The sequence below is a fragment of the Scyliorhinus canicula genome, chromosome 4 (assembly GCF_902713615.1).
Source record: "Scyliorhinus canicula chromosome 4, sScyCan1.1, whole genome shotgun sequence".
NCBI classification, from domain to species: Eukaryota; Metazoa; Chordata; class Chondrichthyes; order Carcharhiniformes; family Scyliorhinidae; genus Scyliorhinus; species Scyliorhinus canicula.
The window spans coordinates 47,106,004-47,123,376 of record NC_052149.1 but is presented as its reverse complement, the minus strand read 5'-3'; the positions used below and the strand labels follow the sequence as shown (position 1 = coordinate 47,123,376).

At 45.6% G+C, this 17,373-nt stretch overlaps 1 protein-coding gene across 2 annotated transcripts in view; it reads left to right on the top strand.

The window, feature by feature from the left end:
- The first annotated feature begins 8,466 nt into the window (after nucleotides 1-8,466).
- LOC119964545 (intracisternal A particle-promoted polypeptide) overlaps nucleotides 8,467-17,373 on the top strand; it is a 38,137-nt gene continuing 29,230 nt past the window's right edge. Inside the window, exons 1-2 of one of the 2 annotated variants that reach the window (XM_038794179.1) lie at nucleotides 8,467-9,036; nucleotides 14,537-14,968. In XM_038794179.1, coding sequence (XP_038650107.1) covers nucleotides 8,727-9,036; nucleotides 14,537-14,968 — 742 coding nt within the window. In that variant the 5' untranslated portion in view covers nucleotides 8,467-8,726. The remainder of the gene's footprint in view (nucleotides 9,037-14,536; nucleotides 14,969-17,373) is intronic. The other variant, XM_038794178.1, reaches the window with a different exon arrangement.

The window sequence follows — 17,373 nt, the reverse complement described above, 5'->3', positions numbered from 1 at the left end:
GGATACAGCAGCATTTAGATCGTTTGGAGACTTGGGCGGAGAGATGGCAGATGGAGTTTAATCCGGACAAATGTGAGGTAATGCATTTTGGAAGGTCTAATGCAGGTAGGGAATATACAGTGAATGGTAGAACCCTCAAGAGTATTGAAAGTCAGAGAGATCTAGGTGTACAGGTCCACAGGTCACTGAAAGGGGCAACACAGGTGGAGAAGGTAGTCAAGAAGGCATACAGCATGCTTGCCTTCATTGGCCGGGGCATTGAGTATAAGAATTGGCAAGTCATGTTGCAGCTGCATAGAACCTTAGTTAGTTAGGCCACATTTGGAGTATAGTGTTCAATTCTGGTCGCCACACTACCAGAAGGATGTGGAGGCTTTAGAGAGGGTGCAGAAGAGATTTACCAGGATGTTGCCTGGTATGGAGGGCATTAGCTATGAGGAGCGGTTGAATAAACTCGGTTTATTCTCACTGGAACGACGGAGGTTGAGGAGCGACCTGATAGAGGTCTACAAAATTATGAGGGGCATAGACATAGTGGATCGTCAGAGGCTTTTCCCCAGGGTAGAGGGTTAATTACTAAGGGGCATAGGTTTAAGGTGTGAGGGGCAAGGTTTAGAGTAGATGTACGAGGCGCGTTTTTTTACACAGAGGGTAGTGGGTGCCTGGAACTCGCTGCCGGAGGAGGTGGTGGAAGCAGGGACGAATAGTGGCATTTAAGGGGCATCTTGACAAATACATGAATAGGACGGGAATAGAGGGATACGGACCCAGGAAGTGTAGAAGATTGTAGTTTACTCAGGCAGTATGGTCGGCACGGGCTTGGAGGGCCGAAGGGCCTGCTGCTGTGCTGTACTTTTCTTGGTTCTTTGTTCTTTGTTGGAACAGTTTCCCTTTATCTACCCTGTCTCATCCTTCTTGTACCATGTCCTAAGAGTGCAGTGGAAGGGGAGCACGGTGGCCTAGTGGTTAGCACAGCTGCCTCACGGCGCTGAGGACCCAGGTTCGATCCCGGCTCTGGGTCACTGTCCGTGTGGAGTTTGCACATTCTCCCCGTGTCTGCGTGGGTTCCACCCCCACAACCCAAAAATGTGCAGAGTAGGTAGATTGGCCACACTAAATTGCCCCTTAATTGGAAAAAATAATTGGGTAATCTAAATTTAAAAAAAAAAGAGTGCAGTGGCGAGCATGGACTTCCATTGGTGTGGTCCATGGTTATGCTTGGCAAAGTACTGCAGTGGTATGGCCGGCCAGGAAACTCTCCTGCTTTTATCATCTGTCATCAGGTGTATTGGAAGGATCAGTCTGTTTGCCAAGTTATGAAGGCAGCTTTTGCGGCCATCAAATCCTGAGGTGGGATTGATCCCGGTTCTTCTGGCCCAGAAGTAGGGACACTACCACTGTGCCACATGACCTCCCCGGCTCTGTCTGGAACCCTCATAATTTTGGACACGTCTATCAAATCGTCTCTCAACCTTCCCTATAAAGAGAACGATCTCAGCTTCTGAAATCTATCCATGTAACTGAAGTCTCTCACCCCGAACAATTCCCATAAATCTTTTATGCATCCTCTGTAAAGCCTTCACATACTTCCAAGAGTGTGTGCCCAGAATCAGACACAAACTCCAGCTGAGGCCAAACAAAGTTCTCATTACAACTTTCTTGCTTTTGTATTCCATTTATGAAGCTAAGAATTCCTGTCTGCCTTTTTAACCACTTTCTTGACCTGCCACATTCAACCTATATTCCCATTCCTACATCCCTTTGTAATTGTGCTCTTTATATTACATTGTCTTGCCTTCTTCTTTCTCACAATATGTACTGCATTTCTCTGTAAAATTTGATCTGCTACTTGTTTAATTTGATCTGCCCATGTTTGCCATTCAACTTACCTCTGTCCTCTTGAAGTTTATCACAATCCTCCTCGCAGTTCACAATATCTTGTGTTGGCTGCAAATTCTAAACTTGTGCCATATACAACCAGGTCCAGGTCACTAATATATTGCTATCAAGAAATTCAGCGGTACAGCAGCGGTACAACTACTGAGCCCCTGTACATCTTGCTCCACTCTTAGAACTAACTATTGATCATTACTCTGTTTCCTTCATATCCATTCTGCCACTGTCCCACTTTTTCCATGGGCTTTAACTCTTTAACTTTGCTGACAAGCCTGATGTGTGGCCCTTTATCAAACTTTGGAAGTCTATATACACATCAGCACTGCATTACCCCCATCAAACCTCAAAAAAGCTCAATCAAGTTACTCCAGTTAAACACTATTTGCCTTTAGGAAATCTACGTCGACCTTCACTAACGAATCTGCACTTGTCCAAGCAACTGAATTTTGTTCTGGATTATTGTTTCTAAAAGCTTTCTCATCACTGAGGTTAAACTGTAGTTGCTGGTTTATTCTTACACCCTTTCAATAGGGTATAACATTTGCAATTCTCCAGCCCTCTGGAGCCATACCTGTTATAAAGGATGATGTGGAGATGCCGGCGTTGGACTGGGGTGAGCACAGTAAGAAGTCTTACAACACCAGGTTAAAGTCCAACAGGTTTGTTTCAAACACGAGCTTTCGGAGCACGGCTCCTTCTTCAGGTGAATGAAGGTGATTCACCTGAAGAAGGAGCCGTGCTCCGAAAGCTCGTGTTTGAAACAAACCTGTTGGACTTTAACCTGGTGTTGTAAGACTTCTTACTGTTATAAAGGAGGATGGGAAGATGATTGCCAGTGCCTTTGAAATATCCACCCTTACCTAGTTCAGTATTCTCAGATGGATCTCAACCTATCCTGATAACTTATCAACTTTAGTATAGCCAGCGTTTCTTCTGCTTCCTCTTTATCAATTTTAGCCAATCCAGCAATTCAACTACCTCCTGGTAGTTGGTTTAGCACAGGGCTAAATAGCTGGCTTTTAAAGCAGACCAAGGCAGGCCAGCAGCGCGGGTTCAATTCCCGTACCAGCCTCCCCGAAAAGGCGCCGGAATGTGGCGAATAGGGACTTTTCACAGTAACTTAATTTGAAGCCTACTTGTGACAATAAGCGATTTTCATTTCATTTCTTCTTTCACTATGAATTTGGCAGCATCTTCTTCCTTGGTAAAGATAGATGCAAAATACCCATTTAATATCTCAACTGTGTCCTCTGGCTCCATGTGTAGTTCTCTTTATTGGCCCACAAATCTGCTTTTATTTTAATAAGATATTTTGATTCCCTTTTATGTTAGCTGCCAGTCTCTTCTCATGCTCTCTATTTGCCCCACGTAATCCCTTTTGTATTCTCCTCTGATTTAAAAAAAATATTCAGCTGGTTCTTACCTGTATTATCAATGCGATATCTATCATACGCCGCTGGTCACAAGGGAGGCAAATCCTCAAGGAAATTGATCCAGAATGATTTAGCAGGCTCTAGCTCTTTTCCAACATCATTTTCAATGTGGCACCTTCTACGGTTGATGTGCGGTGTCCAGCAACAGAGCAGGCAGCAGATAGGCTGATCAGTCAATCGGACTGAATAATTCCCAAAGATGGCAAAGCAAGAAGTAAAATGTTGAGGAAATAAGTCAAACTAAATTGTTGCACAGAGAACAAAATAAAGATTAGAACATACACAAGGTTATGGGATAAACATAAATATAAGAACAAAAACATTTTATTTTTCAAAAAATATATTTCATTAAAAGTCTGGAACATTTAAACGTTCTTCCGAGGGAATTAACTTCTCTACTGTAAAATCTGTTTTTCAGAGCCAGAGAGGTTATTCAGCAGCAATTATGATTTAGTATTCATTAAACACTCAAGTTACTCCCCAATGAACAAGACTTAGGCTAGCGCTGTGGCACAGTGGTTAGAATTGCTGCCTCATGACACTGAGGTCCCAGGTTCGATCCCCGCTCTGGGTCACTGTCTGTGTGGAGTTTGCACGTTCTCCCTGTGTATGTGTGGGTTTCATCTGCACAACCCAAAAATGTACAGGCTAGGTTGATTGGCCACGCTAACTTGCCCCTTTATTGGAAAAAATTATTTGTTTACTCTAAATTTTTAAAAAATGAACAAGACTGAACTTTAATGTTGATCTTTACGAGGACAAATGTGAATGGTGCCAGGGAGGCCCGGCCAACCACACCCACATGTTCTGGTCTTTCCCCGGACCCGTCAGGTACTGCACAGCCTTCTTCAAGGCTATGTCCAACGTTGTGGGAATGAGGGTAGAGCTGCGCCAGCCAGAGCTCTTTATGGGGAGAGGGGCAGAAGCCCTAGCCTTTCCCTTATTGTCTGCCAAAGCCTCCTGCTCAGCTGGCAATTGGCAGCACCACCCAAGGCCATTGACTAGCTGTCCGATTTGGCAGAGGTTCTCAAATTGGAGATAATAAAATACACCATTCGAGGTTCAGGAGAAAGCTTCCACAACATGTGGAAGTTATTCTTCAGCCTGTTCCAAGACCTGTTTGTGACCAGCACCTATAAGAAAATGGGGGGGTGGGGCGGGAGGAACAAAACAGACAATGGAAGAAAGAGGGAGGAGGAGGCTAGGTTGGCTGTGGGGGGTGGGGGGGCGGGGGGAGGAACAAAACAGACAATGGAAGAAAGAGGGAGGAGGAGGCTAGGTTGGCTGTGGGGGGTGGGGGTTGTCAGGACGAGAGGTGGGGGCAGATGCCAAGGAGGGCAAGCAGGAAAGGAGAACCGGAAGTGACAAAGAGTAAGGGTACAGAGGCGACCACAGTAGCAAGAGAAAAACACGCCCTGCCGTCACTGAACACCACCCCCCGGCACAGCAGCGAAGATAGGAGTGAAGCCATATGGCGGTGGTGACCATTCTCCAGGCGTTTGCAAACAGGAGCCTCACATACCTGTACTTAGGTTCTGTCTCGGGAAGCTAACCGTTTGCCCTGCATGATTTCTTGGATCTCTTTTTTTTGGGGCGTGTTTTCTTTCTTCGCTGTGTACAGACTATGGGCAGCACAGTGGTCAGCACTGCTGCGTCACAGCACCAAGGACCTGGGTTCAATTCTGGCCGCAGGTGCCTGACTGTGTGGAGTTTGCACTTTCTCTCCGTGTCACAATTCCGTAAGCTTGCGGAAACTCATGGAAAAGGACGAGTGTTGACCTAGGGTTAAGGTGCTAAATTGGGGGAAGGCTACCTACAATCAGATTAGGCAGGATTTAGAGGCTGTTGTTTGGAAGAGGATGTTTGAGGGTGAATCCATGTTTGACATATGGGAGTCTTTTAAGGAGCAGTTGATGGGAGTGTAGGACAGGCATGTGCCGGTAAAAAGGAAAGACAGGATTCAGGAACCGTGGATGTCTAGGGAAATTGTGAGTCTTGTTACAAAGAAAAAGGATGCTTACATGAGGTACAGGCAACTAAAAACAGATGAAGCACTTCAAGAAAACAGGGAAAGTAGATAAGAGCTCAAACAGGGAGTGAGGAGGGCAGAAAGGGGTCACGAAATGTCCTTGGCAGACAGGATTAAGGAGAATCCCAAGACATTTTATACATATATTAGGAACACGATGGTAGCTAGAGAGACAAAGGAGGGAAATTATGCATAGAACTAAAGGAAGAAGGTGAGATCCGTAATGAGTACTTTGCTTCGGTACTCACAAAGGAGAGGGACAGGTTGATTGGTGGTGTCTCAGAAGGATATGTAAATGCTTTAGAACAAGTTATTATTATGAGGGAGAAAGTGTTTGGTGTATTAAAAAGCATTTAGACAAATCCCCAGGGCAAGGTGGCATCTATCCCAGATTACTGAGGGAGAGAAGAGATGAAATCACTGGGCCTTGAACAGAAATCTTTGTGTCCTCATTGGCCACAGATAAGGTCCCAGAGGATGGGAGAATAGCAAATGTACCGTTATTTAAGAAGGGTTGCAAGGATAATCCGGGTAATTATAGGCCAGTGAGCACGACAAAGCTTTGACAAAGAGTCATCGGACTCGAAACGTTAGCTCTTTTCTCTCCCTACAGATGCTGCCAGACTTGCTGAGATTTTCCAGCATTTTCTCTGTCGTTTCTGATTCCAGCATCCGCAGTAATTTGCTTTTATCTAGTGGATGTTGTCTGTATGGACTTTAGTAAAGCATTTGACAAAGTCCCTCATGGCAGGCTGGTGCAAAAGATTAAATCACACAAGGTCAGGGGTGAACTAGCTGGATGGATTCAGAACTGGCTTGGCCATAGAAGACAGAGGGTAGCAGTGGAACGATGTTTTTCCAAATGGAGGTCTATAACTAGTGGTGTTCCGCAGGGATCAGCACTAGGACCTCTGCTGTTTGCAATATATATAAATGACTTGAAAGAAAATGTAGCGGGTATGATTAGCAAGTTTGCTGATGATCATAGAACTGATAGAATTTACTGTGCAGAAGGAGGCCATTCGACCCATCGAGTCTGCACCTGCCCTTGGAAAGAGCACCCTACCTAAGCCCACACCTCCACCTTATCCCCGTAACCCAGTAACCCTACCTATCCTTTTTGGACACTGAGGGCAATTTAGCATGGCCAATCCACCTAACCTGCACATCTTTGGACTGTGGGAGGAAGCCGGAGCACCCGGAGGAATCCCACGCAGACACAGGGAGAACGTGCAGATTCCACACAGACAGTGACACAGGCCAGGACTTGAACCTGGGACTCTGGAGAAACTGTGCTAACCATTGTGCTGGTTAGATACTAAGATTGCTAGAGTTGCGGACAGTGATGAAGTTTGTCAGGGAATATAGGCTGCAAAATTGGGCGGAGAAATGGCAGATGGAACTTAACCCGGACAAATGCAAGGTGATGAATTTTGGTAGATCCAATTCAGGTGGGAGCTACAAAATAAATGGCGGAACCATCAGCGGCTTAGAGACACTGAGAGATTGTTCATGCAGGTCCACAGATTCTTGAAATTGGCACAAGTGGAAATGGTGGCAAAGAAAGCATATGGCATGCTTGCCTTCATCGGACGGGGCATCCAGTATAAAAGCTCGCAAATGGTTGAAATCATGACAAATCAGGAATTTCTCAATGATTCTATTTGCCAAGACTGCAACAGCGCACCCAGTGGCTTAGCCGAGTAACAGGAGGTTTCTGTTTAACTGCGCATGTAGAAACATCAGGACTGGCTGTCAGATTGACAGCTGGTCGTTATTATTACTGCATTGAATTGATTAGCAGAAGTGATGGAACCATCAATTCTACGGACACGTGCTTGTAGGATTAGAATAGCGGTTTTAATATACTTACAACAGAGCCAGCCTGTTAGCCGTTGAACTTTCGATGAACTGGCTGGCTGACTCTGTGGCACGGATCTTTATACAGCAGCTCCAGGGGGAGGAGTTCTGGGCATAGCCAAGGGGGGAGCCCAGTACAAACTCTCGCGTACTCCCAGAGCTACTCCCTCTGGTGGTCAGGTAGTGCAACTGCACTTACAATATCAGTACATATATACAATGGGAACAGAGTGACTTTAGTAACTTATAATACCGTGTGAATCTCATTCACCACAAGAAGCAAATGTGAAGAGTAACAGTTTCATAACAGAGTAAATCGTAGCCAACATGAGTTCAGAATGGAAAGATCACACCGGACCAACCTTTCTACCTTCTTTGGAGAAGCAACGATTGCAACCTGCATTTAATATGTAAAAAATGCCCTTTGCTGAGTAACATGGATGTAAGGGGAAATTGAGAATGTTTTAGTCGTGTAAGTTTTTGGTTGCTGTCCTGGAGGACATCCCCTTTCCGAGAGAACTCCCGCTGTTCCAGGAGGACACAGCGCCTCCCGGTGTCCCGGAGGACATCCCCTTTCCGAGAGAACTCCCGCTGTTCCAGGAGGACACAGCGCCTCCCGGTGTCCTGGAGGACATCCCCTTTCTGAGAGAACTCCCGCTGTTCCAGGTGGAAACAGCGCCTCTGTCCCAGACGACACAACGCCTCCCGAAGGACCTCCCTGTCTCGGAGGACGTCCGCTGTCCCGCAGGGCTCCCCTGCCCCGAAGAACACAGCGCCACCCCCTGTCCCGGACGTCACAGCGCCTCCCACCGTCCCGGAGGACACAAGGCCTCCCGGAGGACTCCCCTGTTCCGGAGGACATAGCGCCTCCCACTGTCCTGGAGGACACAGGGCCTCCAGGAGGACTCCCCTGTCCCGGAGAACTCCCCTGTCCCGGAGAACACAGCGCCTCCCAGAGGACTCCCACCGTCCCCGAGGTCACAGCGCCACCCACCGTCCCGGAGGACTCCCCTGTCCCGGAAAAAAACACCGCCTCCCATCGTCCCGGAGGACACAGGGCCTCCCGGAGTACTCCCTGTCCCGGAGAACACAGCGCCTCCCAGAGGACTCCCACCGTCCCGGAGGACTCCCCTGTCCCGGAGGACTCCCCTGTCCCGGAGGGCACAGCGCCTCCCATCGTCCCGGAGGACACAGCGCCTCCCATCGTCCCGGAGGACACAGCGCCTCCCAGAGGACTCCCACCGTCCCCGAGGTCACAGCGCCTCCCACCGTCCCGGAGGACACAGGGCCTCCCGGAGGACTCCTCTGTCCCGGACGGAGTTGAGGACCCCAGTGTTCGGTGCAGCCGGCCGGCGACCTCAGGCAGCAGCCATTCCTGCTCCTGGCAGGGAGGATTAGCGGATGACGGGTGACAGGATTGGTGGGAGCGGGTGTCGGGTTTTTACCCCCGGGGCTCAGCGGGCCGGGTTGACTGATTGATGGTTGTGTGAGGGCTGCCAGGCGAACTGATGGCTCAGTGCGTCTACCCGAAGCCGGGGTCGAGCCCGGCCTGGGAGCCGGCACGATCGGCCTGTGATAAACACGCCCGGGCCCTGCTGGCCCAGATAAACCGCCTGAGGGCCCGCGAGGACTTCTGCGATGTGCAGCTGCAGGTGGAGGAGCAACTTTTCAGCGTCCACAAGCTGATCCTGGCCGCCAGCAGTCCCTACTTCGCAGTGTTATTCGCAGGAGGGATGCAGGAAGCCAGCAAAGACCTCATCCAGATCCATGGCATCCAGGCAGAAACCTTCCGCCTGCTGCTGGAGTTCATTTACACAGGTAACTGTCCGGGAGAATCTTCAGTCAGGTCATAGGTTATAGAATTTACAGTGCAGAAGTAGGCCATTCGGCCCATCGAGTCTCTACCGGCCCTTACAAAGAGCACCTTATTCAAGCCTATGTTTCTACCCTATCCCCGTAACCCACATAACCTTTTTGGACACTAAGGGCAATTTATCATGGTCAATCCACCTAACCCGCACATCTTTGGACTGTGGAAGGAAACCGGAGCACCCGGACGAAACCCACGCAAACACGGGGAGAACGTGCAGACTCCGCACAAACAGTGACCCAAGCCGGGAATCGAACCTGGGACCCTGGAGCTGTGAAACAACTGTGCCCAAACCCTTAAAGGTCTTACAAAACCAATGAAAAATAACTGGCAAGTAGTTAGCACTTAAACTGCAGTAGCACTTTCAGCACCTGTGAGAGGAAGGGTTAAGGTTTAAAGTGAACTTCTGCCGTCAAACTTTAAACTCACATTTTTGACCAAGCTTTTGTTCATTTTTAATATCCCCTTCATTGGTCCCACTTCACTGCTGGGACCTGGCACTTTATTTCTACATTAATAAAGCTAATATACCCGCTTTTGTTGAGGTAAGGTAGCCCGGGAAACACTCTTTCTCCAAGTTTCCAGGTAAATTTTGAAGACCTTTTGAAGACCTGAAGGCTCAATCTATAATTTCTCCTTACAGTGTGTTGGCCTTGTGTGTTCTGAGCGATTTCTGTTTTTCCTTTCACACACAATCGCAGAATGGTTACTGTGCAGAATGGCCCATTGTGTCTACACCGGCTCTCCAAACGAGCATCATGACTTTCTGCCATTCTCCTGCCTTTTCCCTGCACCCCTGAACATTGTTTACATTCAAATAATCCTCTAATACCCTCTTAAATGCCCCGAATGAACCTGCGCCCACCACAATCCCAGGCATTGAATTTTAGACCCGAAACACTTGCTGTGTGAAAAAGTTTTTTCTTGCATCAGATTTGCTTTTTTTGCAAATCACCTAAACCTGTGCTTCCTCGTTCTTGACCCTTTTATGAGTGGGAACATTTTCTCTCTGTCTACTCTGTCCAGCCCCCTCATGATTTTGAACACCTCTATCAAATCTCCTCTTAGTTTTCTTCTTTCCAAGGAGAACAGTCCCAACTCTCCAATCTATCCTCATAACTGAAGTTTCTCATTCCTGGAACCATTCTTGTGAACCACTTGTGCACTCTCTCTGATGTGTTCTTTCCTATAGTGTGACACCAGACTGTATTCAATATTCCATCTGAGGTCTAACTAGTGTTTTGTACAAGTTAAGCATCACATCCTTGCTCTTATACTTTATGTCCCTATTAATAAAGCCCAAAATGCTATATGCTTTATTAACTGCTCTCTCCACCTGTCCTGCTACCTTCAATTATCTATGCACATATACCCTCAGGTCCCTATACTCTTGAGTACCTAGAAGGATTTTACTCTTTATTTTATATTACCTCACCATGTTCTTCCTACCAAAATGCATTGCCTCACACTTCTCTGAATTGAACCTCATCTGCCACCCATCTACACACTCTACCAACTTATCCATATATTTTTGAAGTTCTACACTGTCCTCTTCATAGTTTTCAATACTTATAAGTTTTGTGTAATTCGCAAACTTTGAAATTGTCCCCAGCAGATTTGCAGAACTTTTCTTTCTTTTTTTTCATTACTATTTATAAAGGCATCTATGCACCACGCTGCTCAGCAATTCAGAATTAGTCACTGAAGCATCAGTGCATGGCTGAAGTTCTCCAGCCTATTATTATTCAGTGTAGAGTCCAGAGCACTATCAGGTATATTTCTTTTGTTACTTTGTTTTTCTGAACTGTGAATGCCTTTGAAAAAACACAGTTTAAATATAATGGAGAACTTTGCATTGTTGCCGATGTGATGAAGCAGTTGATTAACTGTCATGATGTATGTTGAATGCTTTTCAGGAAGATAGAACATAGAACTGTACAGCACAGTACAGGCCCTTTGGCCCACGATGTTGTGCCGAACTAGTCTGAAACTAAGATCAAATCAACCTACTCCCAATCATTCTAAATGTCCTCATGTTGGTTGTGCTGACCTCAAATACAAAGGTTTCAACCATTCTGAGTAGGCAGGAAAGTTGTTATAGATGTAATGATGTTCTGGATAATATTTCAACTGTGTGCACGTGTCGGGCTCAATATTTGATCTTATCACTTTTGAGTGTCACAGTGAATTAGGGTGGATTGAAAAAAATGGATGGCACAGTCAGAGCAGGACTTTTCCTTGCAGAACAATGTAGATGTATTGCCCTTAGCTTGTGAACAATGTGTGCTATACTGACTGTTGCTTGTTTTGTTACAATATATACCATGTATCCTGAAATAAAGGCTGCAGAACCATCTGACAGAGGGGTCAGAAAGCATGCGTCCGTGGTTTTAAAAAAAATTGGTTTGCTACGTATTGATTGAATTTAATCACATATTTACTATGCTTTATTCCAATTTTGCACATTTTTTTATGGATGTGTCTTTTTCCAAGTCTTCAACAAGAAGGTCCCTGTGCATAGACATGCACTGAGTTGACATCTTTGAATGCAGTTACTATTCTATTAGGTCTCACTGTTTGAAAAAAGACAAGAAATAGATAATGCATTTGTTATCTATATGTGCAAACCAGATTTTTTTGTGCCTATTTAAAAATGTCAGTACCATTAAATTAATTTGGCAAGAAAATTAGATTCAAATTGGTATAGTCACTATTTTAGAAATACCTGTGTTTTATTTTTAGCATAACATGGTATTTATATTTAGCAAAGCAAGAAGAATCATCTTAAAATTATATACCAGATAGGGCAGCAGGGTGGTACAGTGGGTTAGCCCTGCTGCCTCATGGCGCCAAGGCCCCAGGTTCTGTCTGTGTGGAGTTTGCACATTCTCCCCGTGTTTGCGTGGGTTTCGCCCCCACAAACCAACGGTGTGCAGGTTAGGTGGGTTGGCTAGGCTAAATTGCCCCATAATTGGAAAAAATGAATTGGGTACTCTAACTTTAAAAAAAAAATTATATACCAGATCTAAATATATATTTTCTAACTTCCAGACAATGTTATAGAAGTGGAAATAGGCGGTCTCAGTGATGTGAGGTCAGAAACTCATCTTGGTGTCAGTTGTGATACCAAGGAGTGGACAGTGTGATTCAGTTTCAAATCGTTTCCAGCGAGTCGGATGGAGTTAGTAGGGAATGGAGTTAGTGCCGGGCACCAAAACCAGTGGCTTCAGTCTTTCTGATGTTTATTTGTAGAAAATATCTGCTCACCCAGGACTGAATGTTGGAGAAGCAGTCTGATAATTTAGCTACAGCGGAAAGATTGAGCGAAATATAGATCCATGGTAGACACCAGAGGTAACAGTGGGGGAGCAAGAAGGCAAGGCATTTCAAGTAATACACTGGCTACAATTAGATAGTTAAGAATGAAACCAGGGCAGAACAATTCCACCCAGCTGATAGATATTGGTGAGCCATTGGAGGAGGATGGTGTGGTCAAAGCCTGCAGAGAGATCAAGAAGGACGAGGAGGATTTGGGCACTCTGGTGGGGTGGAGAAATTCAAAAGTGGAGTTCCAGGAAAGATGGGCATGGATTTTGGAGATGCCAACATGTTCAAGGACTTTGGAGAGGAAAGAGAAGTTGGAGTTAGAATGGTAATTTGGAATGACGGTGTGGCAAGGGTTGTTTCTGTTTTTGGGAAGAGGGCTAATGACTGCAGATTTAAAGGAAAGAGGTACAAAACCCGAAGAGAGAACCATAAACTGGCCTGGGGATTAGGAAGAGAAGTTGTGTGGTCAGCAGTTGGGTGGGAACGGGGTCAAAGGAGCAGCAGGTAGGTCTGATAAACATGAACTTGGAAAGGATATGAGAGGAGATTGGAGAGAAACTGGAGAACAATGTGATTTCAGGGGAGAACCTTTTGAGGAAGTTTCAAACCAGCATTAAGGAACCTCTGCAAAAGCAAATTATGGGACGGCGGAGGTTAAAATATAAACACATGGTGGGCACTGGTTAGTACTGCTGCCTCATGGCGCTAAGGTTCAATCCCGGCTCTGGGTCACTGTCCATGTGGAGTTTGCATATTGTGCCGTGTCTGCGCAGGTCTCACCCCCACAACCCAAAAGATGTGCGTGGTAGGTGAATTCGCCACGCTAAATTGACCCTCAAGTGGAAAAAAAAGAATTGGGTACTTGAAATTTTTTTAAAAATGAAAACACAGGAGCGATGCCTGACATAAAGGCAGCTGGTTGGGATTGTTGGAAGCTGGACACGACAGCCACAGGATATCTCTGCAGAGGTTCCACAGGCCACTGTCCTCAACCTAATCATTGTCAGCTGCATTTTCAATGACATTTCCTCTGCATCATGTCAGAAATGGGATGGTGCTAAACTCTGAAATTCCCTTCCTAAACCTCTCCGTCTCTTCACCGATGATAAAACAGTCCATGTCAGCTTGCAGCAGGATTTGAATGGCATCTTTATTTGGACTAACAAGTGTCAGATAACATTTGCCCGAAGTAAACAAAGCAGCTACGAGATAAAGCCCAGTCCTCCACACGCTGACTTTCAATGGCAGTAACATAACTAAACCCTCCTACCATGTACGTATCTTGTCCAGGAGCTTATCTGGACCAGGCAGATCAACACCATGACCACAAGAGCAGGGCAGAGACTGGGTTGGTGTTAGCTCAACATCTAACCCCTCCGTCGCCTACAAGACTCAAGTCTGGAGCTTGATAGACTTGCCCAGATGTGTGCAGTTGCAACCATACTGGATAAGGTTAGTAGCACAGGGATGGAGCAGTTTTATTCCTGGAATTTGATTCCAATGTATAACTCCTGCATCATTGGTGCAGTCCAGTTCCAGTTGCAGCAGCCTCTGCAGTATCCCACCAGGTTCCTTGGACAGATAGACTTCTCATCCCTGCTGAACTAAATCACTGAAAGCGAAGAGCAGTAATGTTACGGGAGCACAAAGCCTCCAAGTCACCATCACAATTTGGACTTCTATTGCAGCTTTATCATCACTGGGTCTAAATCCAAAAATTCTCTTTCGTAACACAATTGCGGGAGCCACCATCTCAAGAAGAACATCCACCATCACCTTCTCGGGTCAGCTAGGGATAAGCAATAAAAGAACAAATAAAAATAAATTTAGACGGTTCCATTGAACAGGAACAAAATAATTAATAATGGACCATTCACAGTGGGAGCTGAGCTAACCAATTGACCAATGAATGAATTATGAGGAGAAGATGCTGATGTTTGTGATTCAGTGTCTGTTATGTTGTTGAAACTGTTTTTAATGTACAGTAGTTGGTTCTGCAATCTTTAATTTGAAGCCCCATCAGAGTGAACATGGACAAGTTCAGCTAACCTCACATGAAGCAAGTGGTCCTCTTGTAGAAGCTTTAAATGTATTTTCTTTCTTCTACTCCATGTCAAACAGGTATCATCGATGTCAGCATAAAAAATGTACAAGAGGTGATCCTTGCAGCAGATATGTTGCAGTTAACGGAGATTGTGAACATGTGCAGTGATTTTTTAAAAGGGCAAGTTGATCCTTCAAACTGTGTCGGAATTTATCAATTTGCTGAACAAATCGCATGCCACGATCTTATAGAATTTACTGAAAGCTACATTTACGTGCACTTCCTGGAGGTTTGTAAAACTGAAGAATTTATGGCATTAGAAAAAGATGTGGTTGTCAAGATTTTAAAAAATGAAGAACTTCACATTGAGGATGAATATCAAGTTTTCACAGCTGCTATGGAATGGGTTCTCAAAGACATGGGCAAAAGAAAAAAGTATGTGATTGAAGTTCTGGATCCTGTTCGATTCCCTCTCCTGTCTTCACGGAGGTTGTTCAAGTACATTGAAGGTATGATCGAGTTTGAGTATTCCACATTCTTGGGCTAACATTGTTAACACTTCAATGGTTTCTCAGAATATTACTTTTATATGCAAGTGGGACCTTGCTGTGAACAAATTGGTTGCTGCATTCCTCTACAACAATGGTTACCATGGCATTGGTTATTGGTGTGTGCTTGTAATGTGACCAATCAGAGTATCTGTCAACCAACTTATTTGACTATAGGGGGCATCAGAGTCTACTAACCTTCTGTATTTACATAATCTACTTTGTAGAAGGACCTCATGGGACAGGAATTCTTCCGAGCCCAGGAACACTGAGGCCAATTGCAATAACTCCTGAAACACCAGGATCCACTTTCTTATCTTCCTAATCTGTAAGTCCAATGCTTAGTTTGGGTTCCAGACGAATGAGCTCCAGAGCTCTTTACAGCTTTGGTCCAAACATGGACAAAAGAGCTGAATGCCAGAGAGTGACTGCTCTTGACATCGAAGCAGCATTTGATCATGTGTGGCATCAAGGATCCCTATTAAAATTGAAGTCAATGGGAATCAGTGGGGGAGAAACACTCCACCAGCTGGAGTCATACCCTAGCAAAATGGGAAGTGGTTGTCGTTGGATGCCAATCATCTAAGTCCCAGGTCACTGTTTCAGGAATACCTCTGATCAGTGACCTAGACCCAACCATCCTCAGCTGCTTTTTCAATGACCTTCTCTCCATCATTAGGTCAGGAGTGGGGATATTTACTGTTACTTGCAGTGTTCAGTTCCATTCACAACTCCTCAGGTTATAAAACAATCCGTGTCCACATGCAGCAGGACCTGTGCAAAGTTCTGTGTCGGGCTGATATCATAGAAAGGTTACAGAACAGAAGGAGGCCATTAGGCCCTACTTGTCTGTGCTGATCTCTGAAACAGAAATTCACTTGATGTGGCCCCCTGCCTTTTCCCTATATCCATGCAAATGTTTCCTTTTCATATAATGATCCAATTCACATCTAAAAGCCTCAATTGATCCTGCCTCGACAGCACTCTCAGGTAGTGCATTCCAGATCCTAACCACCAGCTATGTGAAAAAATGTATCCTCATGTCGCCATTGCTTCTTTTGACAATTATCTGAAATCTGCTCTCTGGTTCTTGATTCTTCCATCAATGGGAACAGTGTCTCCCTATTTAATCTGCCCAAAATGTTCATGATTTTGAATGCCCCTATCAAATCTATGAAACATGTGGGCAGCACGGTAGCATAGTGGTTAGCACTATGGCTTCACAGCGCCAGGGTTCCAGGTTCGATTCTTGCTTGGTTCACTGTCTGTGCGGAATCTGCACGTTCCCGCCGTGTTTGCATGGGTTTCCTCCGGATGCTCCGGTTTCCTCCCACAGTCCAAAGATGTGCAGGTTAGGTGGATTGGCCATGCTAAATTGCCCTTAGGTTAGATGGGGTTGCTGGGTTATAGGGATAGGATGGAGGTGTGGGCTTAAGTAGGGTGCTCTTTCCAAGAGCCAGTGCAGACTCGATGGGCCGAATGGTCTCCTTCTGCACTGTAAATTCAGTGATAATTCTATGTAACATTCATGCCTTACAAGTGCTGAGCAAGCACCATCTCCAACAAGAGAGAATTTAACCATCTCCCTTGATATTCAGTGGCATTACCACCGCTGAATCACCACTATCATATTCCGGGGATTACCCCTGACTAGTCATTTAACTGGACCAGCCACTTAAATATTGGCCTGGTCTTTTGCAAAGCAGCAATCGCAGTTGGATTGCCACTCTGACTGACCGTTTCTGCCCCTCAATGCAGCTCTGCATTTCTGGCCTGATTTGCGAGCCTTGCTTCTCCTAACGAATGTAGAACGTCCTGGGGAGCAGGGGAATTGCCTGTCGGAAGTTCAAACTTCCCAGTAATTTCCTCCTAGGTCAGTGAGTTGGAACTTCCTGGGGTCCAAACGTATGTCACCCAACTCCTCAAAACCTATCTTTCATCTATAAGGCACAAGTGTGATGGAGCATGCTCCACTTGCCGAGATGAGTGCAGCTCCAACAACTCAGGAAGTTTGACACCATCCAGGTCAAAGCAGTCTGCCAGATTGACACCCCTTCGAAACACCATCATGGTGGCAACAGTGTGTGCCCTCGAATATACACTGCAGCAATTCAAAATAAAGCACTTTGCCCACCATCTTCTAAATCTGAGACCTCTACCACCTAGAAAAACAAGAGCTGCCAATCCACAGGAACACCAGCACCTTCAAGTACTCCTCCAAGTCGCAAACCATCTTGACTTGGAACTGTACCACCATTCTTTCAATGTTATTGGGTTAAAATCCTGGAACTCCGTTCGTAACTGCATTACATGTTTCTTTGTACCATTTGGAATGTAGTGATTCAAGAGAGTGGCAAGCCACCATC